Source organism: Muntiacus reevesi, chromosome 22 (assembly GCF_963930625.1).
Source record: "Muntiacus reevesi chromosome 22, mMunRee1.1, whole genome shotgun sequence".
NCBI lineage: Eukaryota > Metazoa > Chordata > Mammalia > Artiodactyla > Cervidae > Muntiacus > Muntiacus reevesi.
In genome coordinates, this window is record NC_089270.1 from 46,986,601 (window position 1) to 47,012,783 (window position 26,183).

The 26,183-nt window shown below is 37.0% G+C and overlaps 1 protein-coding gene across 11 annotated transcripts in view; it reads left to right on the forward strand.

The window, feature by feature from the left end:
- FRYL (FRY like transcription coactivator) overlaps nucleotides 1–26,183 on the forward strand; it is a 254,961-nt gene that overhangs the window by 163,153 nt on the left and 65,625 nt on the right. For all 11 annotated transcript variants that reach the window (XM_065914173.1, XM_065914177.1, XM_065914175.1 and 8 more), the window contains 14 exons: nucleotides 686–772; nucleotides 3,599–3,770; nucleotides 4,234–4,366; nucleotides 8,698–8,805; nucleotides 11,741–11,978; nucleotides 12,834–13,019; nucleotides 13,298–13,384; nucleotides 15,298–15,566; nucleotides 17,488–17,683; nucleotides 18,424–18,548; nucleotides 20,488–20,545; nucleotides 22,107–22,198; nucleotides 24,226–24,398; nucleotides 25,537–25,697. In XM_065914173.1, the coding sequence (XP_065770245.1) occupies nucleotides 686–772; nucleotides 3,599–3,770; nucleotides 4,234–4,366; nucleotides 8,698–8,805; nucleotides 11,741–11,978; nucleotides 12,834–13,019; nucleotides 13,298–13,384; nucleotides 15,298–15,566; nucleotides 17,488–17,683; nucleotides 18,424–18,548; nucleotides 20,488–20,545; nucleotides 22,107–22,198; nucleotides 24,226–24,398; nucleotides 25,537–25,697 (2,085 nt within the window). The remainder of the gene's footprint in view (nucleotides 1–685; nucleotides 773–3,598; nucleotides 3,771–4,233; nucleotides 4,367–8,697; nucleotides 8,806–11,740; nucleotides 11,979–12,833; nucleotides 13,020–13,297; nucleotides 13,385–15,297; nucleotides 15,567–17,487; nucleotides 17,684–18,423; nucleotides 18,549–20,487; nucleotides 20,546–22,106; nucleotides 22,199–24,225; nucleotides 24,399–25,536; nucleotides 25,698–26,183) is intronic.

The following is a 26,183-nucleotide window of genomic DNA, read 5'->3' on the forward strand; positions in this document are numbered from 1 at the left end:
GAAACCTCCTTTTAAATTTGCAAAGAGAAGAAAAAAAATATAGCTAGTTTGTTTCCTCCTGCCCTTAAGAAGAGATAAAAATGTCTGACACTTGCAGCCTATTTCCTCCGTTTGGAGACCCCTGGCCTTCCTGCCTGTTACCCTCTCATTAACATGATCCGTGGTTTGGGAAAATTCCCCAGAGAAGGGAACTGCTACCCACTCCAGTATTCTGACCTGGAGAATTCCAGGGACAGCAGAGCCTAGCAGGCTACAGTCCATGGGGGTCACAAAGAGTTGGACATGACTGAGCAACTTTCACTTCAGTAACATGATAACCTAATATATACAGGCAGAGCCCTGTTTTATTGTAGTTTGCTTTATTTTTCCTTGTAGATATTGCACTTTTTTTTTTTAAACAAATTGAAGTTTTGTGGCAACCCTGTGTTGTCAGGTGATGGTTAGCAATTTTTAAGCAATTATGTACTTTATAGTTAAGGTTGTGCATTGTTTTCTTAGGTATACTGCTATAGTACAGTTAATAGACTACAATATAGTATAAACATAATTTTTATATGCACTGCTAAGCCATAAAATTTATGTGACTTGCTTTATTGCTGTCTAGACCAAACCCACAATATCTCCAAAGCATTCCTATAGCAGTAGAAACTTACAAGATTTTATTAATGGTTTTTCTTTTTTCTAGGAACGTTTGGATTTTGCAATGAAAGAAATAATATTTGATCTTCTCAGTGTTGGAAAATCTACTAAAACTTTCACCATTAATCCAGAGGTAAAAAAATTATAGTAATTTACTCTCCTATATATTATCTATATAATATCTATCTATCTATCTATATATCTATATAATATCTCCTATATTAAAAAAATTTTTTTTAGACGACAGTTTCTGGAATGAGAACTCTTAGGCTTAAATTCCTAGTTAAAGACAAATTAAAATAAAAGTTATTTCATACTTCTTTGGTCCTGTTATTCCCTAGTAAACTCCTATTTATACTTTAGATATTAAATTTTCAGATTGTTTAAAGATAGTTTGTGAACTAATTGCTTATTGAACTCTAATAACACTGGAGAATGTTTAAAATTACTGTGCTGGTTCTTCTCATAATCAAATCTTAAGGTATATATTTAATAGTGTTAGGTAGTTAGAATAGGGAAAAGGAACCCAGAATGGCAGTGGCTAAAAGACCTGGAAGGGAAAAAAAAGCCCGAGAAAATAGAACAAAGGAAGGTCCGAGGACCGGAGTGAGGGCTTCAGGTAGAACAGCGCTCCTGCCTAAGCCCAATTTGCATAGGACAGGCCCAGGGGGAAGGAAAAAACACGTAAAAAGAAGACCCAAAGCCCTCTTTTCTCGCTCTCTCCTGCACGATGGGGCGCTCCTCTCTTCGTCTTTGGATCAACATGCCCTCACGCCTCGAAGATGGATTTTCCTGCTATCTTCTAAATAAATAGAGCTGTGACACGGATTTATTTAGGAGCTATAACACGGCCTGTCCAAGACCCGAGAGCTGTGGCCCGCGAGGGGGCTTTAATGTCCATCACTCCAAATCTTTGTTGTGACGAGACAGGCGAGGCATACACTCGCCTGACATTGATGGTGCCGTGACTCAGATTCGAACCGAGGTTGCTGCGGCCACAACGCAGAGGACTAACCGGTATACGGTCACGGCCCCATGGAGGCAGTGTAGATGTCAGGCCAGCGTATGCTCCTCGGTTCTTTGTCTCGTCCCAACAAAGATTTGGAGTGACGGACATTGAAGCCCCTCGGCGGGTCACAACTCTCGGAGGACAGACCGTGTTATAGCTCTTAGAGAAATTAGTGTCACAGCTCAGTGTCACAGCTCTGTTTATTTAGATAATAGCAGGAAAATCCATCTTCGAGGCGTGAGGGCACGTCGATCCACAGACGCGAAGAGAAGAGCGCCCCATCGTGCAGGAGAGAGCGAGAGAAGAGGGCTTTGGCTCTTCTTTTTACGTGTTTTTTCCTTCCCCCTGGGCCTGTCCTATGCAAATTGGGCTTAGGCAGGAGCGCTGTTCTACCTGAAGTCCTCACTCCGGTCCTCGGACCTTCCTTTGTTCTATTTTCGCGGGCTTTTCCGTTCCAGGTCTTTTAGCCACTGTCATTCTGGACTCCTTTTCCCTATTCTAACTACCTAACAGTAGTTTAACAAGTGAGCTGGAAAGTTATTGAAACTTTTTATTTGTAGGATTTTTAAGATAGGTTAATAATTATTTCCAGATTTTTAAAGTGAGCAGAAATGACTATTTTTTATAGATGACAAGCTTAACAAAATGTCTTCTATGAGTATGTGAAATGACCTTTTGATATTTAGACTAATGTCACCAGCATTTTGTCATATATAAAGATAGGAGTAAAGCTGAAAACCTTGATCTTGGACAAAAATATATATATAAAGGAAAGTTTTATTTTCTTCCTGTATTCCAGTGAGCTGTCTTACACACCCACTGGGATGCTTATGTCCATTTAGAGACCACTGGTGTAGGTCATAAATAGTGACAGCTTGGGCTGAGATGGTGTGGTGTAGAGAGATCATTTACTGAGAAAAGAAACACTGAGAAGATACTGAGTTTGTGTGGAAAGTGCCTTTGGTTTAAACATGGTGAATCTGAGGCATCTTTTTGACATCCAAGGTATCAGATTGGTCTAAGGGTTCAAGTTCAGAGAAGTGAGCCTTAAAATTAGGGGTGCTCTGAGACGAGTGGTAGTTGAAGACATGTAAATACATGAAATTCCTTTGGGAGAGAACACATAATGGTAAGAATAGGCAACCTGGGGACTTGTCTTGAAGCAGCCTACGGTTTAATACCCAGGTAAAGGCGGGTAAATCTGAAATGCGGGTAGTGGTACAGATGTAGTCATGGAAGGGCGTGTTTAGGGAAGAAGATCTCTGACAGTGTTCCATACTGCCGAAAGTCAGCTGGAATGAAGGAAAAAGGCCCGCAGCTTTGAGCGTGTGCTCACTGATGGGTGAGAGGGAAGTTAACGGGGAGGGGTCGTTCCATTATGTTAGTTGAGTATAGTGAACAGGAACCAGATATGTTCAGTTAAAAGGGAAATGTTGAAGGTGCAAAAGAGAAGGAATGATTTGATAGTGTAACTTCCCGGTAATGCAAGAGCGGGCAGGATTCTATATAATAACTAGGAATATCAGTACCGCTTGATTGTAACAGGAGCAAAGGAGAGGAAGAAAAGGTGCAGATATAAATAGATGAGTGTGCTTTGTAGTGAGAAATTGAGGAAGACTGGTGGTTTTTTACTATGACGTGGGAGACAAATCATCTACTCGGAGAAGGGAAGGTACAGTATCAGGGTAGTAACTTGAGGAAGGAATGGGAGAGTTTTGAAGTAAGCTAGAAAATAGGAGAGCCAGTTGACCTCAGAAGTGAAAGAGTGGCACTTGGGAATTTGATGTTAAATTCCAGTGCCTGGGCTGGTTTAAAAAATGTTAAACAGAGAGGTTCATTTTTCTTCTATCCTTCTTCCTCCCATCCCTCACTGTTATTTGATGAGATGCTTTTAGCATGAAAAAAGAGGAATTGTCTGACATTTTTACTTTGAAACTTTTTTCTCTGAAGAGAATGAACATAGGCCTCAGAGTGTTCCTTGTCATAGCGGACAGTCTACAGCAAAAAGACGGTGAACCACCGATGCCAACGACAGGCGCTATCCTTCCCTCAGGAAACACCTTGCGTGTAAAGAAAATTTTTCTCAACAAAACCTTGACAGATGAAGAAGCAAAAGTCATAGGTTAGTGTTAACTGGAATGAATAAATAATACAGTTTAATGTTCTTCTGTGAAAGTTTATGATCAAATCTAAAATGTATATATTTGCTTACATACATTTATTTGCCTATGAATGTATGTGTCAGGTTATTCCAGTATACAGAGTGATATAAAATGAATACATTTTCTATAACATCTGTAAGTTTTCATGTTAGAAGGCTTTGGATTAAATATTTTCTTAGATGATACTATTCATTGCATCTTGTCCTGCAAATTCAGTTGTGTGCATAATTTTTATACCTTTTCTCCAATATACTGAAGCTGATCATCAGAGAGAAAAGTATGTCAAAGTCAGAATTTCTTTTGTAACATCAATAAGCTAATGCCAATTAAAAGTCAATAACCTTTTATATTTTACAGAGAATAACTAATTATTCTATGTCTAATGTTTGACATTTTATAACTGAGTTTTTTTCCCCCCTCCAGGAATGTCGGTTTATTATCCTCAAGTGAGAAAAGCATTAGATAGCATTCTAAGACATTTGGACAAAGAGGTTGGGAGGCCCATGTGTATGACTAGTGTGCAGATGTCCAATAAGGAGCCTGAAGATATGATAACGTATGTAGTCAGTAATTTCTCTTCATTGCTATTTCAATTTTCATAAGTGTAGAGGGTTGATTCTGCTTGTTCCCTTACTTTCTCTTCTGGAGTTCGCCCCTTTTGCCATCTACTGCAGTTTTTGATACAGTGATTCTTTCCAAAGGCTCAGTTTTACTCTTTTATGTGCTGTCAAACCAATATAGATAGCAAAAGTCATCCTTGATCCATACATTTCGTTGTCAGTGACAAGGCCTTATGGATAAATCCTAGGTACCCCAGATGTGTGTGGACATGGCTGGTTTATCAAGTCAAATAAATGCTCTTATTTCCAGAGCTTTGTTCAACAAAAAAGAAAACCTGAAAACCTCTTGGGAACTGAGGGTACAGAGGGAAATAATGTATGTGAGTAGCTTTTTGTGTGAGAAACTGTACCTCACCTCACCCTCCACCCGGCTCCCAGGACTGCTTGTCAACACACAGTTTCCGTTTATTGTTAAGAGACTTCCTTCTCAGAAGGATATATTTTCTGGCACCAACTTCTTTTACTTGCTATAAAGTATCCATGTATTTTTTACAAGAGGACTTTTTTATGGTGTTAATATCTGCTTTGTAGGTCTTAGGCCACCAAATTGGATACTGGATCTCTCAATAAATGCAAGGGTTACTATATACTCAGTTCAGTTCAGTCGCTCAGTCGTGTCCGACCCTTTGCAACCTGATGATTCGCAGCATGCCAGGCCTCCCTGTCCATCACCAACTCCCGGAGTTTACTCAAACCCGTGTCCATCAAGTTGGTGATGCCATCCAGCCATCTCATCCTCTGTCGTCCCCTTCTCCTCCTGCCCCCAATCCCTCCCAGCATCAGGGTCTTTTCCATTGAGTCAACTCTTTGCATGAGGTGCCCAAAGTACTGGAGTTTCAGCTTCAGCATCAGTCCTTCCAGTGAACACCCAGGACTGATATCCTCTAGGATGGACCGGTTGGATCTCCTTGCAGTCCAAGGAACTCTCAAGAGTCTTCTCCAACACCACAGTTCCAAAGCATCAGTTTTTTGGCGCTCAGCTTTCTTCACAGTGCATCCCTCACATCCGTACCTGACCACTGGAAAAACCACAGCCTTGACTAGACGGACCTTTGTTGGCAAAGAAATGTCTCTGCTTTTTAATATACTATCTAGGTTGATCATAACTTTCCTTCCAAGGAGTAAGCGTCTTTTAATATCATGGCTGCAATCATCATCTGCATGATTTTGGAGCCCAAAAAAATAAAGTCTCTCACTGTTTCCACTGTTTTCCCATCTATGTCCCAGGAAGTGATGGGAGCAGATGCCATGATCTTAGTTTTCTGAATGTTGAGCTTTAAGCCAACTTTTTCACTCTTCTCTCTCCCCTTCATCAAGAGGCTTTTTAGTTCCTCTTCACTTTCTGCCATAAGGGTGGTGTCATCTGCATATCTGAGGTTATTGTTATTTCTCCTGGCAATCTTGATTCCAGCTTGTGCTTCTTCCAGCCCAGCCTTTCTCATGATGTACTCTGCATAGAAGTTAAATCAGCAGGGTGACAATATACAGCCTTGACGTACTCCTTTTCCTATTTAGAGCCAGTCTGTTGTTCCATGTTCAGTTCTAACTGTTGCTTCCTGACCTGCATATAGGTTTCTCAAGAGACAGGTCAGGTGGTCTGGTATTCCCATCTCTTTCAGAATTTTCCATAGTTTATTGTGATCCACACAGTCAAAGGCTTTGGCATAGTCAATAAAGCATAAATAGATGTTTTTCTGGACCTCTGTGGCTTTTTCAGTGATCCAGCGATGTTGGCAATTTGGTCTCTGGTTCCTCGGCCTTTTCTAAAACCAGCTTGAACATCTGGAAGTTCACGGTTCATGTATTGCTGAAGCCTGACTTGGAGAATTTTGAGCATTACTTTACTAGTGTATGGGATGAGTGCAATTGTGTGGTAGTTTGAGCATTCTTTGGGATTGCCTTTCTTTGGGATTGGAATGAAAACTGACCTTTTCCAGTCCTATGACCACTGCTGAGTTTTCCAAATTTGCTGGCATATTGAGTGCAGCACTTTCACAGCATCATCTTTCAGGATTTGAAATAGCTCAACGGGAATTCTATCACCTCCACTAGCTTTGTTTACTATATACTAGTATATGCTAACATCTCTGCGCATGCTAAGTCACTTTAGTCGTGTCTGACTCTTTGCGACCCCATAGACCGTAGCCCACCAGGGCCCTCTGTCCATGGATTTTCCAAGTAAGAATACTGGAGTGGGTTGCCATTTCCTTCTCCAGGGGATCTTTCTGACTGAGGCACTGAACCCTCATCTCTGTTGTCTCCTGCATTAGCATTGGATGCAGGATCTTTACCACTTGCACCACCTAGCAAGCCCCAGGAGAGTTCTCTAATGTGAAGGGTGGTTTTTTCCCCCTTGCATTACTTCCTCTGGGAAATCTTGATCCCTTCTGTCACACTTGCCTTATTTACGCCCATGAATCTGCCCTCGCTGAGTTCCTCTGACTGCATGTGTTGGGTCTTCAGTGACAGCAGTGCCAGCTTGCCCTAGTCAGCTGTTTCTTCTGTAACTCCTTTAATGTTTGATTCGAATTTCACTTCCAGTGTTCACTTCCTTTTTCCTTTGCTGTACTTTAATTTTTGTTGGCCAACTTACTCTTTTGATTATCCATTTTTGTCCAGTATCACCTGAGTTTACCGCTGGAGATAGGGAATCAGCACAGCTACACACTTCTGCCATGTGAACTGAATAACAGATGCATAGTGACCAATTATGACAGACTTAGAAACAACTGATGTGACTAAATCTTTGGTTATGATACACATCTCTTATTTACATCCTGATTTGTAGGCTGAAGAGCTAATAGGGAAGCCTGGCTATACAGTTACTTTCAGTTAATATCATATAACAGAAAATTGAACCACACTGTTGGGACTGGTATTATTTGACTAAACTACGGTAACTGAAATCATGCATGTTGGGACAAAGCTAAGAGAAGACTGACTGTTTATAAAATCACTAAAAATAAGTAGTAGGTTCGCTGCCACTATAATGAATACTGACCCCAAACTCTTAAAACAGCCCAACTCTTTTCTAAATAAGAATTGTTTTATTGGGCCAGCTGAAGGACAATTTCTGTCAAATAAATTAACAGTTTTCCCTTGAAATATAGACCACAATAAAAGCCAGTATAGAAAAGGTTAGATATTTAAAATAAATAAATAAAATCATTGAATAACTAGGGAAAATACAGGTGAATTGTATCAAGCATCTAGAAGAAGCAGGATTTCCAAATTTCACATATTTTATTACATAAACAGTATGCTTATTTTTGTGCATGTTTGTACATTCTGAAGTAAAATAAAAAGACAAGAACAAACAATACCACCAGTGGTATATGAGAATGTCTGTTTTCTAAAACTCCTGTTAGTACATGATGTTGAAAATAAAGAAAAATTTTGTTAATTTTATATGCCCCCAAATAACTAATATTAGGTTATTTAATGTCAACATTATTTATTTTAACAATTAAAAATACATCAGAGGTTAAGTCAGAGATTTTTTTTTTTTAAAGCAGAGATTTAACTTATTTGAAACAATTAATAAATAATGTATGTGTGTGTGCTCAGCCATGTCTGACTCTTTGCAACTCCATGGACTGTATAGCCTGCCAAGCTCTTCTGTCCATGGAATTTTCCAGGCAAGAATACTGGAATGGGTTGCCCTTTCCTACTACAGGGGATCGGGAAGATCAAGTCCATGTCTGTTGCATTTCCTGCACTGGCAGGCAGATTCTTTACCACTGCGCCACCAATAAATAATTTGCTTAATATTTACTATTTGAATATTTGTTATGCTTGTTTTCTTTTTAAAAATGTTTTTTTATTGAAGTTTATTGAACTTTTTATTGAACTAACTTAGTGTTGTGTTAGTTTCAGGAGTATAGAAGGGTGAGTCAGTTATACATATACATACATCCACTCTTTTTTAGATCCTTTTCACATGCAGAGTATTGAGTATTGAGTAGAGTTCCCTGTGCTTTACAATAGGTCCTTATTAGTTATCTGTTTTATAATTAATTACTAATTACTGAAAACCTTTTTTCCTTGCTAGCTGTGTTTTTTTCCTTAATTATCTATATATTCTTTTTTTGCGTTTATAAACTGATAATTATTTACTGGAAATGTATATACTCTTTTTATTATGTTAAATACATTAAACTTTTGGAGGTGGGCTCATATTTTCTGTAATAATTTTTCTAAGTTTACTTTCATTGTTTGATATATATAAGATTCATTTTATTAAGTCCTCTTGTAATCTGTTTTTTAGCGGGGAAAGAAAACCCAAAATTGATTTGTTTAGAACTTGTATTGCTGCTATTCCAAGGCTGATTCCTGATGGTATGAGCAGAACTGACCTCATTGAACTGTTAGCAAGGTAAATGAGAATTCCTGTTTGTGAGGTTAACTTTTATGTCATTCAGTCTTTTTAAATTTCTAAAGCATCCCATTACTATTATCACTAAAAATATGTAGTGATAGAGACATTTTTCATCCGTGGATAACTCTCTAAACTCCCATTTTGTCTTTTGTTTTGTTAACACATTCTCCTTACTCATCTTTTAACTTTTAAAATTCTTCTGGGTTCCCCTGTAAATCCTATTTTTAAATTCCTTGCCTTTCCTTCTAGTATTTACTATTTCTTGGGATTTATAGAACATGTTCTGTTAACATATGTACATTATCAGCGTGTGATGACACTCACTAGGCAATTAATTATTGTGTTAACTCCTATGGTCCTTTCTTTAGCACCTAGGGTGTTGGCCAGGTCTCATTTTCACTTTTTTTCTCTTATTGCAGAGCCCGTAGGGTTCAGATTTTTATCTCTTTCCTCACTAGGCTCTATAAAAAGAGTAATTAATATGATATCCAAACTTAAATACCAGTTCCTGGAAGTAATTCTAAGTTGAGATGATGGTCTTTTGAAAAACTGCTTTGCTGATGCAGTTGGGGATTCTCTTTAAATAAGAGGTCAGCAGACTTTTTTCGTAAAGGACAACATAGTGACTGTTCTAAGATTTGTGAGTCCCGTGGTCCCTATCACAGCTGCTCATCTCTGCCCTGGTAGTGAAGAAGCAGCCACCTGTTAAGGGGCCTGGCTGGATTTGGCCCTTGAGCCATAGTTTGCTGGCCCCGCCCTAATGGAAAACCAAGCACAAAGACCATCAATGGAGCAGTGGTATCTCACCATGTTAGAAGATGGTGGCTGCTTGCTGAACACCGATTACTAAGTCTTAAGCTAAACTCACAATGAATAAACAGTTAATGGACCCCTCCAGCAGCCTTTCCCACCTCCCTGATCACAGAGCATTTCAAACACCCATGCACTCCCTATCCTCAGCTCTTAAGGGTTGCAGTAGGAGACTGAATGGTATTAAATGAGAAGAAAGAGGTTCCTTTGATACTTGGCACCATGAGATAAAGTCATCCCTTCCCACTGTATCTCTTAACTCTTGCTATAAATTAGATTGCGGAGTTACAAAGTTCCTGTCAGCGTTAGGGAGGGAAAACAAGTTTAATTATTTATAATGTTATTCCTTGAGAAAGCAGGAAACAACTGTCATTCACTTCTGCTCTTACTCCTCCCAACTCAGTTTAGTTCACCGTTTTGTGGATGGCAGTCCATATTCCCCACCAAAGTGAAGTTGCATCCGCAAGGGGCAGGGGTGGAGGAGCCGAGTTAAGGAGCAAACATCTAGGCAGTGGTTGACAGTTTGCTATTGACTTTGCCCCTTTCCCTTGTGATACCTAATTTATTTTCGCAGAAAGATTCCAGGGTCTGCTTATTTTGTCCCTAGCTCCTATCACTTGGAATTGTGATGTCTAAATCTTGTTTACTTAGAATAAAGCAAGCAAGCAAACAAAGCAAAGATACACTGTGTGTTTGCAGACCTGTCTGCTGTCTCCGGGGAAGGTTCAGTAGTTCTCCGGCCATAAATGAGTCAGTCCCCTTTCTCCGCGTGGATATATCCCGAGTCACACAGAGAGGTGTAAATTCGTGGATTTAGGGAATGTTGAACGACCTTTATAGCCAGCAGCATGGAGCTGGTCCCTCTCCTTTCCCATAGTCTCTCCTTTGGTGCCACCGTCAGAGACACAACATTGGACTGAGACCCTTGATCTGACCCTGTGTGGTTTCCAATGTGCCGCTGTAACTGCTACACCTTTGGGGCTCACTCTGGGTCTTTGTATTAAACAACTGTAGTACATAATTCTCCGCAGTCTCACTGTCAGTTGAAGGTTAGCTTAGGGAAGACCAGAACTGAGTTCAGCAGAGCAAAGACAGTGATATCACACAGTGTTCTTCCTCTATCATTGAGGATAACTCCATCTTTTCAGCTGCCCAAGCATGTAACTGTGGCATATTTTTAAATATCACCTACTTATCTTTATTCATTTGAGCTGTTTCTGATACATGTGTCTTGATGGTCAATCATGTAAATAATTCTCTGTAGCCCCAAACAGAAACTCTTACTCATATAGCATTAAATATTAGTAGTTTCATTGCTGCAGACATCTTTTATAATTTTCTTGTTTATCATTCTCTTTTTTAAGTCCTATCAAAATCTTTTAACTAATATTACATTCCTGTCCTCATATCTTATTGATATCTTTAAAAGGTAATTATATAGAGCCTCTCCTATAATTTACTTAACATAAATTCTCTTGAAGACTTCATGTGTCACTCTTTTTTTTTTCATCTTCTTTCTAGGCATACTCATTTATGAAGTTACAACTTAATTCTCATTTTCATTTTCAAGAATTATTTCTGTTAAATTCATTCCACCTTGTATTTTTTTCATCACAATCAGCCATCTTATGTTTAACTGTCAGCTCAGCAGCATAAAAGGAGCAGTAGAGATAAACTGTGTCCTTTCCAGTGATAGTATAGGACTAAATAAATGTCAGCTAGTACTAAGGTATTATATAATTCTGCATAAATTTGATTGACTATAGAATAATATACAGCATTTTAAGGATTAAAGAATTTTTAAAATGTAATTCTGATTTGTTAGTCTGTGTTTTTCTAAAGTATAACATTTGAGTTATGATCAAACTTACTATTCTGAATTATCAAACTTATTATTCTGATGCCAACTGATGTTAATAGATTGACATGTGAATTTAAATAAATGAATACAGATTAGCATAAGGACAAATACAGCACAAAAAGTGAACATTGGTTCCTGTTTTCTTACTTCTTAAGAACCAGTTGAGAAGATATATTTTTAAAATTCTTAGTTTTAAGTTTTAGATGACAAAGCTCTTTGGAAGGTTTTTGAAGTTTGCTAATGGAATTTTGTTCTTGGTAGGCTCACAATTCACATGGATGAAGAACTTCGTGCTCTGGCTTTCAATACCCTGCAGGCACTAATGCTTGATTTTCCAGATTGGCGTGAGGATGTCCTTTCAGGATTTGTTTATTTTATTGTGCGTGAAGTGACTGATGTCCATCCCACACTTCTTGATAATGCTGTAAAGATGTTGGTACAGTTAATAAATCAGTGGAAACAAGCAACCCAAATGCACAACAAAATCCAGGACTCACAGGTACCAGACTCTTCCATACTGTTCCTCTGTGCATGGTCAGTGGTAAATGACTGGTTATGATGTTAAAACATACTGACTTCCTCAAAAATTAAAAGTTTCATTAGTTTTATTTCCTCTCAAAGTATTTGTAACCCCTTAAGCAGAACTTTGCTATAGTTTATATATTAAATATAGAAATTAAATTCTTCCTTTGGTAATAATTAGTTTTCGGTGAACATACAAAGAGGAGGCAATTCTAACTCACATATAGGCTGTTTCCAATATATTTAAAGCTGGTATAATAAAAAATGTTGATAGCCTTTCAGTTGAGTTATTTGGTTGTTTATCAAGGGCACCAGTGGTCCCCATTTCACCTATACAGTATGTGAGCTACTTAACTGAAAAGGGTGCTCAAATTATTGATTTATGAAAATGTAGAAGTCATAGAACCTTGGATATTGAACTGGATCATCTAAGCCAACCCAGCTTCTCAATGTTCAATGAGCCTGCACATCACCATCTCCTAGGTGATGCCACGCTGCTGGTCCAAACTTTGAGTACAAAGGATACCATTCAATCCCTCATTTTCCATATAGAAATGTTGCACCAATAGTGATTAAGTGTCAACTCTAAAGCTTTTTACAAAGCAGCCAGAGAATGATAGAACTTAGGTACATTGCATATTTGTGTGTTTTAGACTGCCAATTAAATGCTTTTTTCACTATATGATGTGGTATTTTTATAAATTAAATGTTATTTAAATTTCTTGAGCTGAGGCAGACCTGTAGCAGTCATTTTTATGATTTGCTTTACTCTTTACTAATTGTTTTACTGGAATACATACTTTTTTTTTTAACTTGTGTTTTATTTTTCAAGCATGGTGTAGTTAATGGAGCTTCTCACCCCCCTCCTCTGGAAAGGATACCGTGTTCCAATGTATTCCATGTGGTCGAAGGATTTGCACTCGTGACCCTCTGTAGCAGTCGACCTGCCACTAGGAGATTAGCTGTCAGCGTCCTTAGAGAAATACGGGCTTTAGTTGCACTTTTGGAAATACCTAAGGTAAATTTTAGATATTTCATTCAACTATCTAATGAAAGTACTTAAAAACTATCCTTTTGTCTATCCTTTTTTCCATCCTTGTTCCATTTCTGTTTTTACCATACAGGTATCATTTACTTTTTAACAAGATCTTTTTGAGAGGGTCTAAGCTCACCTGCCTGCCTTCTATTGCATTTGTAACAGACTGGGCTAAAGTAAATTTGTAATGTTTATCTAGGTTTGGCTGCTGTTCTTAAACATTCCTAAACTTTAATAGACATGTGATGTCTTTTTTATAGGGTGATGATGAATTAGCCATAGATGTGATGGACAGGCTGAGCCCATCCATTCTTGAGAGCTTCATTCATCTCACTGGGGCCGATCAGGTAACTAATGACCATGCTATTCAGCAGTGTTTTGAAACTTAAGGTGTACATACATACAGACCTGAGTTTTAGAAATATCATGCATTAGAAAGTATTTGTGAAAATGGTAAAGTGCTTTGAAAATAAAAAATAATTTTTAAAAAATGGCATACACAAAGTGGCACTACTTTATGCTATGGTTAGTACTCTTCCCCACAAAAATATAAATATTTTATCTTTGTAAAATTCCAATCTTTCCAACTAAGAAGTTTCTATTAAATCTGAAGTTGCAATTGACTACTGTTTGCTATTGATTATGGCATATAGTATTCTTGACCCGTATATGCTGGTTAAAGGGCTATTGAAATTTTTTCTGTTGAAATTCAAAGCAAAAGAATTGAACTCTTCACCTTGCAGTAAGTGTATTTGTTTGCTTTGCTATATAAATTCAAGTGCATGGAGTAAATATGTAATATCTTATGCCTGAGTCATATGTAATTTGGGGCTTCCCTGGTGGCTCAGTGGTAAACAATCTGCCTGTCAATGCAGGAGATGTGGGTTCCATCCCTGGGTTTGGAAGATCCCCTGAAGGAAATAGCAACCCACTTCCATATTCTTGTCTGAAAAATTCCATGGAAAGAGAAGCCTGGTGGGCTGCAGTCCATGGGGTTGCAAAAGGGTAGTATTCACCTTAGCAGCCAAACAACAACAACATATGTGATTTCACTCATTGAAATGAAGAAAAACACTTCGTCAACACATACATTACTAAGAAAGCTTACGCTATCTCTCTTAGTTTGGTTTGGGGGAGAAAGGTCATATATCAAGTTTTCAAAACTGATACAAGAATAACTATCAAACTTTACTAATTGAAAATACTTTCTTCCTGTTTTGCAATACCTGCACAAGAGGTTTCTGTGCTTTCTACATAACTCTTGACTCTTACAACTCAAAGTTACAAGTAACCAAGAGAGATAATAATAAAATTTTAGAAGCCTAAGGTATGGTTATAAATCTGTTCAATTTAAAGAATTCTGTTTTGAATTATTAACCATGAATTGGCCAACAAGAAGAGAAGTGAGTGACTCTCTTCTAGTGCCTAAAGCAGTGCCTGACTGGGAGCAGGTACTTTGTAAATATCTGTTGAATGATCAAGTGAATCGAGCCTCTGTTCAGTTTTTAAGACTCCATTTTTTGTTGTCTTTGAATCATAAATAATTTGCTCTGAAGTTTATCTCTTCAGTATAAGAGTTTTGACTATTAGTGAGCAAATATTTGAGAATGTGTAGTTCTGGAGAGGAGCCCATTTTCCAGTCTGTTCCACTTATGCATACATTGTACACAATGGCTTCCCCGATGGCTCAGATGGTAAAGAATCTGCCTGCAGTGTGGGAGACCCAGGTTCGATCCCTGGGTCGGGAAGGTCCCCTGGAGAAGGAAATGGCAACTCACTCCAATATTCTTGCCTGGAAAACTCCAGGGACAGAGGAGCCTGGCCGGCTACAGTCTGTGGAGTCTCACAGAGTCAGACAGGACTGTGCAGCTGGCATTTTCCCTTGTCTTGCAGTGCACATCATCATGAAAGTTAATAGTTCATTTTTGAGTTCTCCAGCATCTTGAGTATCCTGTGAGTTGCATACTCGTATAAGAATTACTTAAGTGGTGATTCTTAACCTTTTGGTTTATAGATCTTTTTGAGACTAATAAAAATTACAGAATCTCTTCTAGAAAACTGCATGTGCACAAAACCCTTATATGCAATTTCAGGAATTCTCTACCTCCTTAAATCTATCTCAGACTTCATATTATCCCTGTTTAAGAATCTCTGTTCTAGAAACTACCAGTAGACCACTTTTATAGTTTAAAGCAATTTATGTGGTAAAACTGACGAAAGTTGTTGAAATGTGCAATAATGAATTTTTTTCTCTGCTTAGACTACTTTGCTGTACTGCCCGAGCTCAATAGACTTACAGACATTAGCAGAGTGGAACTCCTCTCCCATTAGCCACCAGTTTGATGTGATCAGTCCATCACACATATGGATATTTGCACATGTGACCCAAGGCCAAGACCCATGGATTATAAGTCTCTCCAGTTTTTTAAAGCAAGAAAACCTTCCGAAACACTGCCCTACAGCCGTGAGCTATGCTTGGATGTTTGCCTACACAAGGCTTCAGTTGTTATCCCCACAAGTTGATATAAAGTAAGTGATTTTCCTAGTGTAAATTTTGCAATATATAAGCTGTCAACCTTCATAACACATGCACTTGAAAAGTTCTACAAATTGGAAATCCCGCAAACGATATGCCATAATGTACTGGTGTGTTAAGGAGGGCAGTGAAAGTTATAAAGGATATAGTCATATAATCCTTTCATTCTTTTTGTATAATTTGGTCTTACAAATTATAATTGTTCATTTATTTAACTGTCACAGTGCTTGGTACATACCTTGTGTTCAATGAATGAATGAATGAGGAGAGTATGAAGATGAATATGGATGTGGGTATAGATAAGTTTGTAGATAAAGGGTGGGAAGTGAAAGGAAATGAGTTCAGTGAGTTTCTGAGCATAATAGTAAAGAGTTAAGGGTAACTGACAGTGGCAGAGAGTTGACCATGGCTTTATAAACTGCAGGTTAGTCTTATTCTTAAATTGCAAAGAAAATTTGTTTGAAAAAGCATGTATACATTTTTTGGTTTTGTTTTTATTGTTTGTATATATGTATACATACATGTTAATTATATATTGCTATAGATTCTCAGGTATTGTTTATTGGATGCCATTTTTTAATGAAGATTGACACTTGCCACCTTGTATAACATTTATGAACTTATTTAGTCTCCTTTATTTTACCATATTTTAAATTATAAGCCCCTCTCTTACCACCATTCCCTGTATCCCCTTTCTACTCTATTTTTCTCCATCAAACTTAGCACCATCTGACACTTTTATTTCTGTGTTGTACATTTCCCCTAGCACACATGATGGTGGTGATTTTTTTTTAGCAAGTTTTTATTTTTGTTCTTTTACTGCCATCATGGTGCTCTGAAACTTTTTTAAGATACTAAGAAACTATTGATGAATCAGTGGCATGGTATGTATTGTTTATCTTAATAGATTATAAGCCAACTGAAGGTGAGGACTAAAACTTAGTATTTTTCCTGTTTTGTTTTGCTCTCAGTCCTTAATCCCAACAGAATTTTCACTATTTGGGAAGATTTATGGAATTGTTCCAAAATATTTTAGTGGTCTAATCTCTCAAGACAGAAATTTGATAGAAGCTTTAAAAGTGTAGATATTCTTTGACTCTGCAATTCCAATTTCAGGAATTTACCTGACAAAATAATTAAACATGTATTATAATTAAGCATATATTCAAATGTTTAATATTGTGTATAATAGGGAAAAATTACTGTTAAATATCCAACAGTGAAAGTGTGGCTGTATAAACCATAATAATCTCTATGATAAAAGATATGTTCATCAAAAATGAGGTCATGGAAGTATATTTATTTACATGAAGAATGTTTCAACATATATGTTAAGTATAAAGAGCAAGTACAAAATAAATGAAATAATATTGTTAGTTTTTATAAGGTAAAAGATATATTTATACCTTTATACATGTGTCTGAATTGAAGATGTGTAGAAGAATATATAGAGCTTATTTTGGTGTGGGATTAATGGTGATTTTCATTTTGTTTTCACTTTTTTCCCTCTGCATTGAGTATATATAATAAGTTATAAAATGTGACCTGATAAAATATTAACTGTACCCACAGAAATAATAGATTATGTTAAAATGATCCTATAATGTTTTAACTTTCAGTCTTATATTTTACTCATATCTTATTCCACAGAGATTCAGCAGTAGTAATAAATACTTTATGCTAACCATCTCCCCTAAACTGGTAGAACTTTAGCTTTAGTTGGACTTAAAGAATCTGCCTGCAATGCAGGAGACCCAAGTTCAATCCCTGGGCTGGGAAGATCCCCTGGAGAAGGGAATGGCCACCCATCCCAGGATTCTTGCCTGTAGAACTCCATGGACAGAGGAGCTCTCACTTAAAAGAAACTGTTAAAAACACATGTTATTTATATCTACCTGCTTTTCTTTCTCTCAGTAGCCCCATCAATGCTAAGAAAGTAAACGCCACCACAAGCAGTGACTCATACATCGGCCTGTGGAGAAACTACCTGCTTCTTTGCTGCAGCGCGGCGAGCCCCGCAGCGCCCTCCACATCCGCGGGCTCCGTGAGGTGCTCTCCTCCTGAGACGCTGGCGTCCACCCCCGACAGCGGCTACAGCATTGACGCCAAGGTGAGCCGCTTAGTTCTGGCATTGAATCCGAACGGCAGCAAAGAGCAATGGCTTAACATTTCTTTTTCAGGGCAGTAAAGTAACTTGATTGAAAAGTGTCTTAGTTACATGGACTAATACTGAAAATGGTTCAAGAAATCCCTGTTACCATTGGGTTGGCCCAAAAGTTCCTTCAGGCTTTCCATAGCAGCATATGAAACCCAAACGAACTTTTTGGCCAACCCGATATTTTAATGGATTCTTAGTTGGAACCAATAACATATAAAGTTTTTCTTTTAGAATTTCCCTAAATTACGTAGTGGGACAAATAACTTGATAAGAACAGTGATATGGTCTCCATGATATGAAATAAAATATTATCAGATGGTTGAAGGAAACTGACAAAACTTAACACTGGGTGTTTAACACTGATGATTCTTTTAAAGGTAGTTTTTTGTTTTTACTTATTTTTACAGGTCAAAAGAAATAGGCTAAGGGAGAGAGTCAGCCTGTATTACATGATAGTAAGTGTCTGTAAGAAATTAAGAGGCCTGCAAATCCCACTTCTGTTAACGAATTTGTAGTGAGCAAATTCTCAGTGACCGTTTTAAGATTATGTACGTTACAGTTGAATTCTGAAGCACCGTTCATTCTAAAATGTCATTATTCCATTGTCTGTGACCAAATATTGTTGAAATGCCATATTATTTATTTGAATGTACTATCATTAATGGCTACTATAAATATAATATTTTTTTCAGATTATTGGCATCCCATCCCCTTCATCCTTGTTTAAGCACATAGTTCCAATGATGCGCTCTGAGAGCATGGAAATCACTGAATCCCTAGTTCTAGGTCTTGGCAGGACCAACCCAGGAGCATTTAGGTAATTATCTATATGTTTCTCTATGCAGTAAAATAGTAAATGTGGCTACTTTTTGAGAAGGCAAGGTAGCATACTTAGGATAGTTTCATATCAATCCTGACTTTTACCAGCTAGCTAGCCACTTAACATTTAGCAGGTCCTTTAATTTATCAGCACCTTTATTTTCTAATTTTGCTTAACATTTACCCTATTTTCTTCAAAGAATGATTATGAAAATTATATATTATACATAAATATGTTCTAGAGATTATGAAATGTCATGTAAAGGTATAATATTTTCCTTCCTGTCTTACATAGTGATTCTGTTAGTTTACAATCTTGATCTGTTGCTTAAAACTAGTTTTTCTCCTTCTTGTTCAAGAGAGTGACTATTCTTAAAAGAATTATTTATGTACATATTTTATATCATTCTTAATGTTTTTGACAGTCATAAAGCAACTTCTTCATTTTTGCCTGAGTTTCTGCTTTGTTATTGCTGACTAGATCCTAATTTTTAAAAAATATGTATTTATTTATGGCTGCGCTGGGCCTTCCTTGCTCTGTGCAAGTTTTCTCTAGTTGCAGCGAGCACAGGCTGCTTTTCATTGCATAGTGTCGGCTTCTTATTGCCGTGGCTTCTCTTGTTCAGGAGCACAGGCTCTAGCATGTGCAGGCGTCACTGTTGCAGAATGTGGGCCCAGCAGTTGCAGCATGCGGGGTCTAGAACGCTCACGGTTCAGTAGTTTGGAGCATGGGCTTAGCTGCTCCACGCATGTGGGATCTTCCCCGACCAGGGATCGAGCCTGTGTCTTTTGCACTGGCAGGTAGATTGTTATCCTCTGTGCCACCAGGGAAGTCCTGGGTCCTCAATTTATTCTTTTGAGGTTGTCTTCTATTGATGTGGTGTAATGTTTGATGCTTTGTCTCCAAGGTAACATATACAACAGAATAGGTTAATAAATCATATCTGTAGGTGTGAATAGCATTCATTATAAATGAAGTGTTGGAAGACTATTTTATGACAAGTAAATACACTGTTGTGCTAATAGAAAACAATGAGGTACAAAAATTATCTCAGTTTCACAAATCCCCATAAATAGAAACAATTCTGAAGCAGATACTTTGAATGTCTGGAGCAGTTTCTATAGACAATGAAATTGCGGATGGATTTTATTTTCTTCTTTTTTTTTTGGTATTTTCCCAATTTTCTACAATGAGTACATTTACAATTTAAAATCAGGATATAAGCAAAAAAAGATTATTTTCGTGAAATTCATACCTTTTGACTGATAATTTCATTTGTAAGGACTAATCCTATTGAGATAATCAGAATTGAAGTCAAAGATTAGTATATAAAGGTATTCACTGGACATTATTTATTGTAACGGTTAGATAAAATTTAATGGTTCAGTAATAACTGAAAATGGTTAGGAAAATTATCATATTCAACCTAATACTAGAGTGTTATAAATTAACTAATGGCATGTGGAAGTGCTTATACTAGTGTTAATTAAAAGAATACTATTATTCTATGTATGTTAGACTTTCTACTATGTAAACTATATATGGGTTGTAAAATGAACAGGTATTTATCTCTACAAATTAGAATAAGTGGCCTATACCATTTTTTCTATTTTTCAAATATTCTACAGAGTATGTGTGTTATTTCACAATCAAAACAAAACAGAGACTTCCTGGTGGTACAGTGGTTAGGACTCCGTGCTTTCACTGCCAAGGACCCAGGTTTGATCCCTGGTCGGGGAATTATGATTCCGTAAAGCCATGTGGTATGACCCCAAAAAAAAAAAAAAAAAAACGACAATAAAAATTGTGTTTAAAACAGTAAGATGAGGGTTAACGTTTGTCAGTTTATATCATTATATTAATATTTACATATTTCTACAGGTCAGATTATATGTTTGGCTATTAATTGAAAGAATGTATATTATTTTTCTTCTAGGGAACTAATAGAGGAATTACATCCCATAATTAAAGAGGCACTTGAACGAAGGCCAGAGGTAAACTGTGTAGTTTTATATCATTAAATATTTATTTGGCAAACACTTAAAATTTTTCTTTGTAATTATGTTATGGGGAAAGTGATGGAATGTTTGGCTGCAAAGCAAGAAAGGAACTATCACATGAAAGTCTCCTGGTTTCAGCTTTATCCAATAGACTGGTGGTCCCCATATGGCAGTGGAATCTGAGAATTAGCCAGAGAGCTTGCAAAAAATTATAGATTCCTGGGCCTAGCCTATTTAATGAGAATCCCTGGAGTAGAGCCCAGAAATCTATTTTCTTAAGCACCTTAGATGAGTCTGATGTAGAACACTGAATTAGAATCACTGCTATCAACGATGGCAATCCTCTGAGGAATTTTAGCAAGAGAGGAAGAAGATGACAGTAGCTACTTTGTATGAGGACTTTATGACAGTGTCTGTAATTCTTCACTTCTTTTTTTTTCTAATTCGGCCCTGTGGAGTAGTGGTAGTTCTCCATTTTGTAATTGATGAGATTTTTGCTTCAAAATAATATGTTGGTTACAGTGCAAGTGGAATTGGAAATAAAATTTTTAAGTGGCAGTATGTATACTCATCAATTTCAGGACAAAAAGTCATCATAACAAGGGAATAGATATGCACAGTGATGTGTTTGAATGTGCACTATATTTTGAGAGCATTAGACTCACAGTCTTTCTATGAACACAGAATGAAAGCAAGTCAACTAAAACTTTGCAGAAATCCGCAAGCACTGTTAAGAAACCATTTCATTCAGTATGAATTACAGCAAACTTCATGAGAGCTGAGAGAAGCAGTAAATTTAATGAACTGGTTATCCACAACTGGCCTGTTTTGGCAGGCAGAAAACTGGGTTGTAGTCTGTATTACATCATGAATGAAATGATGAGCTCAAGAAGAAAGTGATATAGGAGATTAATTATATCTTACCATTATATTGGTTCCTGTTACAAGCAGAATCAAGTTGAGATGTTATGACTATTATTCTAGGCATTAATACTTTGGCCTTAGTAGGACAAACATATTTATTCATACCATAACGATCAAAGGAATTTCTTTTTGCTTGTATTTTTGTGTGTCAGAATTAACTGATAAGTGAAAAATCATGGTATGAGTGAAATCTGTGGGGTTTCTTTAGTCCCCTTTGTGATGTTTTCCCTCCTCTTCTGTCATATTATTGGGAGTATCTTAGGGATTCTTTATCATCCAAAAGGAGTAGTTTACTAACTGTTTCAGTTCCTCTAAAGTTGTCAGATTAGCAAATCTGACCTAAAAGTAACCATAAAGTAGTTATGGACTTAATTCTATTTTTCCCTTCATAAGTTTATTACTATATAAAATGTCATTTGATTTTATTTGTCTTGTTAATTTCAAATTATCCACACATACCTTTTTTGATGTAATAGCCCCTAGACTGTCTGACATCTATCTTGCAGAAGCAAAATAAGGAGCCTCCAAACTTGTGAGGCATTCCCAGTGTTCCTTCTAAGTTACATCAGCAAATTTTCTGTCAACTTACTTAAAGGACTTTTAATTAGTGTCTTTGTTATCTTTGGAATAGAATATGAAGCGGCGCAGGCGTCGAGATATTTTACGAGTACAGCTGGTACGAATATTTGAACTGCTGGCAGATGCCGGTGTCATTAGTCACAGGTAGGTATTGGATTTTGATTTTTAAAGCTTGTAATTTATGAAATATACAAAAACCAAAAAGCACGTTTGTAACAACAAAAAATTGCACCACTATAAATATTATTTACTAAAGATGTATCTGATACATTAGTCCATGGCTCAAGAATAGATTGAAGCGCTACCACTCATACAGATTGCTTCGGGCAAAGATTGAGTGGAATGTCCTTATGATTTTAATATTTCTTGAGATCTAGTAATCGAGGCAAGTAGATAGCAACCTTTTTTTTTTTCCAGGAGTGGGTGTCTGTTTTAACTGTGTCTTACCTTTTTCAAGATCTGTTTTTTCTGGAGTTGTAAAAATCATGTATTTAAAGGCTAAACATTATAAACTTTGCAAATTTACTTAAATCAACTGTTAATTTATTGTGCTTAGAGCAGTTATGAAATCCAAAAACATAATTTCTATTTCCACCCTTTACAAATAAAAAACATAAAACCTAAAATTATTGTTGACACTAAGGCCAACGCCTTGAGGAAAATTCCATCAGCTTTATGTAGGGAAATAACTGTTTCCTTAGAAACGTAATGGTGTTGCCTGACCATTGAAGGAGGAAAAAAATGAATCCTGACCATTTCCAGAAAAGATCCTGAAGAAAAAAAAAAATATATTAATAAGCAAGTATAGTATATATTGTTACTTTACCATTTATCCTGATCATTTATTCTGAGTGCACCTAACACCTTTCATATTTAACATCGAATGTTTTTCACAGGTGCTTTCAAAATATAGCTTTAATCAAAGAGAATCTAAACCATTGATTTACTATTATAGTAAATGAAAAGCAAATAAAAGAAACATCATTCTTTTTTTTTTTTTTCATTTGCTGCTTCACAAAAATAAAACAGTGGAAATTAGTCAAAATGAATTTAACAGTTGCTGAACTTGATGCAAAAAATTAACCTAATATATATCTAGATCTTTTTTCTTTTTTTATTACTTTTATTGTAATGTTAGTAACACAGTTGCATGTTTTATTTTTGGATTTGTCTTTTTTTTTTCCCCCCAAGAGAAATCAAAATAAAGTGAACACTATTATGGGCTTTTTTTTTTCTCACTTAAGGAAAAAAAGATGAATTCTGGAATGGCCAGGAGGCAGGGATCTTCGGTTTGTTCAATCAGTTGATCTTCTGTGCCTGGTGCCTAGTAGGTACTCAGTTATTCTGAGTCAGCTTACAATCTACCATGTTGGTTTGCCAGCCACTGTGAAGTGTTGACCCAGAGTTTAAAAACACTCACTTAAGGAATAAAGGAGAGTTTCATCATGAATACATTCAACATATTTTTAAAGTCATAGACTGATATTTTTAATATGCTGTAAAATCACTGTGGCTCCTTACTATTATTTTTATGGCTTTAGGATGTTTATAAAAAACTATTTGCAATTATTGAAAGAGTATTTTTACTTTTGGAATCATAAACTTTAGAGGTATTTTCAAATAAATAGAACAAGGAAAAGTGAACTAAATTACTATTGGTAAAACACTCTCAAGTACCTACTGGTCACATGCTTAATAACTGATGGAACAAGACTGGAATCCAGGATCTGGGACTCTGTCACCAATGACCTCCTTGCAGTCAGTGGACTCTAGGCCCAGAACCCTGGCCTCAAGGAGAATCTTCCTGTAGAGATTCTTGCAGAAATTTCCAAGGTCTAAAATAGAAGATTAAAAAATGAACACTCTTACCTGAATTCTCTTAAATATTTGTATCCCCAGTAATAGCAGTAATCCTTGCTGAGAATGCGTACCTGATGGATATTTGATTGGTTACGCTAAAGGCATACTTTGTCTATGTAGGACAACTGTGTAAATGTATACAATTAGTCTTTCCTCTTTCTACCTTCTAAACTGATCCTCCCTGTTCCCGTTGTGTCTCCTTATATTTTTATTTAGAAAAGCCGTATATTTTGATGGAGAGAATAATGTTGACTTAAATTATAGTTTAAAATCACGTTTTCCTTAACATGTATTTTCTTCCATATTTTCAGTGCAAGTGGTGGCCTTGATAGTGAAACACATTTCCTCAACAACACTTTATTAGAATACGTAGATTTAACTAGACAACTCCTGGAAGCAGAAAATGAAAAAGATTCTGACACGCTGAAGGATATACGATGCCATTTTAGTGCCTTAGTGGCGAATATCATTCAGAATGTTCCAGGTATGATTTTTAGTTCCTCAAAACCATAAATGAATATTAAGAGACTATCATAATTTTTCTCCCCCTGAGGAATGGTAATCTAAGGTGACAAGCACCTTGTGAACATTTGAAAAATATGTCAGGGTAACATTTGGAATTTTAGAGGCAAATGATGCTCTATAGAGGAAAAGAGCATGGTTTCCTCTACACTGTCTGATCTGAAGCTCACTAATGTAAAGATATGATTTAATCCATTACTCAGCACTTGTCTACAACTTCTACTTTGGTTCATTATGATACTGTTGAGTTTCTTCAACAAGGATCGCTTCAGAGAGCTTGTAGAATAGATTTTTTTTAAGTGGAAAGATTCCTTGGAGATCACCTAAACCAGCAGCAAAAGGCAGCAGAGTGGGTTTTGACTCCAGACCTCATAGTTTACTGCAAGTAGACCAGCTCCCTTGTTGTCTGTTATGTATCAATATATCAAGATTCCATGTAATGATCATTGTATAGCTGAAAACGGTATGTGTAGTCCAAAGCCCTCTCTTACCTGTCAGTCATCATCCAGAAGTATGCTGTGTTGATGTTCTGGCCAAGGTTAGCGTGTCGCCAGCAACAGCCCAGGGAGAGGCAGGAGCCTGATGCCCAGCCCTGCCTGCCCTCAGTAGCATCGTGGCTGCCGTGCACTTCTACTTGCCAAGATGCCGTATTTCACATAACACTGCATCTCACTGAACATGATAATGTACACTGCAGCTCTGTTCCTGTGATATGTGCATATATGTGAATAATTTGTTACTGTGGAGGTTGGAGGTAGGTTAAAATGAAAACTTTTGCTTGCTTCTTATATGATATTATGTATCCAATAACAATCCTGGTGGCTCAGATGGTAAAGAATCTGCCTGCAATGCAGGAGACCTGGGTTCAATCCCTGGATCAGGAAGATCCCCTGGAGAAGGGAATGGCAACCCACTCCAGTATTCTTGCCTGGAGAATCCCATGGACAGAGGAGGCTGGTGGACTGCAGTCCATGGGGTTGCAAAGAGTCAGACACGACCGAGCGACTAACATCACCACCATCCAATAACAAATAAATTGACGTGCATATTAAGGGAAGAAGAAATGAAAATAATTTTTTCCGCCTATTTTTTATTTACAGTGCACCAGAGAAGAAGTATTTTTCCTCAGCAGAGCCTTCGTCACAGTCTGTTTATGCTGTTCAGTCACTGGGCGGGTCCTTTTAGCATCATGTTTACACCCTTGGACAGATACAGTGATAGAAATATGCAGATTAACAGACATCAGTACTCGGCACTGAAGGTATTTACCTGAAAATCTGATTTCTTTTTTCTTAGGCTAAGAGTGGAGTTAAAATATTTTTCTCTCTCAGTGCCTGGTGTCATAAACAAGATCAGGATTTCTTCAGAGTACCTGGGAGTACTAGAATATATATTTGCCTGCTTATACTGGAAATTTATTTAAATGCATAAAACATAATGTAGAAATATCCCAGAATCTATGAAAATTGGAAGCCACATTCTTAAAGAATTGAGGATTGCCTCAAAAATATACCTATTTTTTTTCCTACTTAGGTACTTTCTCTTGATCTGTTTTTCCCTTCACCTCCAGTACTGTTCAAACTCCATGTCTAATGTAGTATCGTGATATATATGTACTGCTCATATTAAATTTCTTAGTTTCAAAAGTTACTATTATGCTTTTCTTTGTAAACAAAGAAAGTATTAAAGATATTGTGGCTACGTAAGCATGAGTAAAATATCCTGCCTCTTCTCATTGAGCAACCAA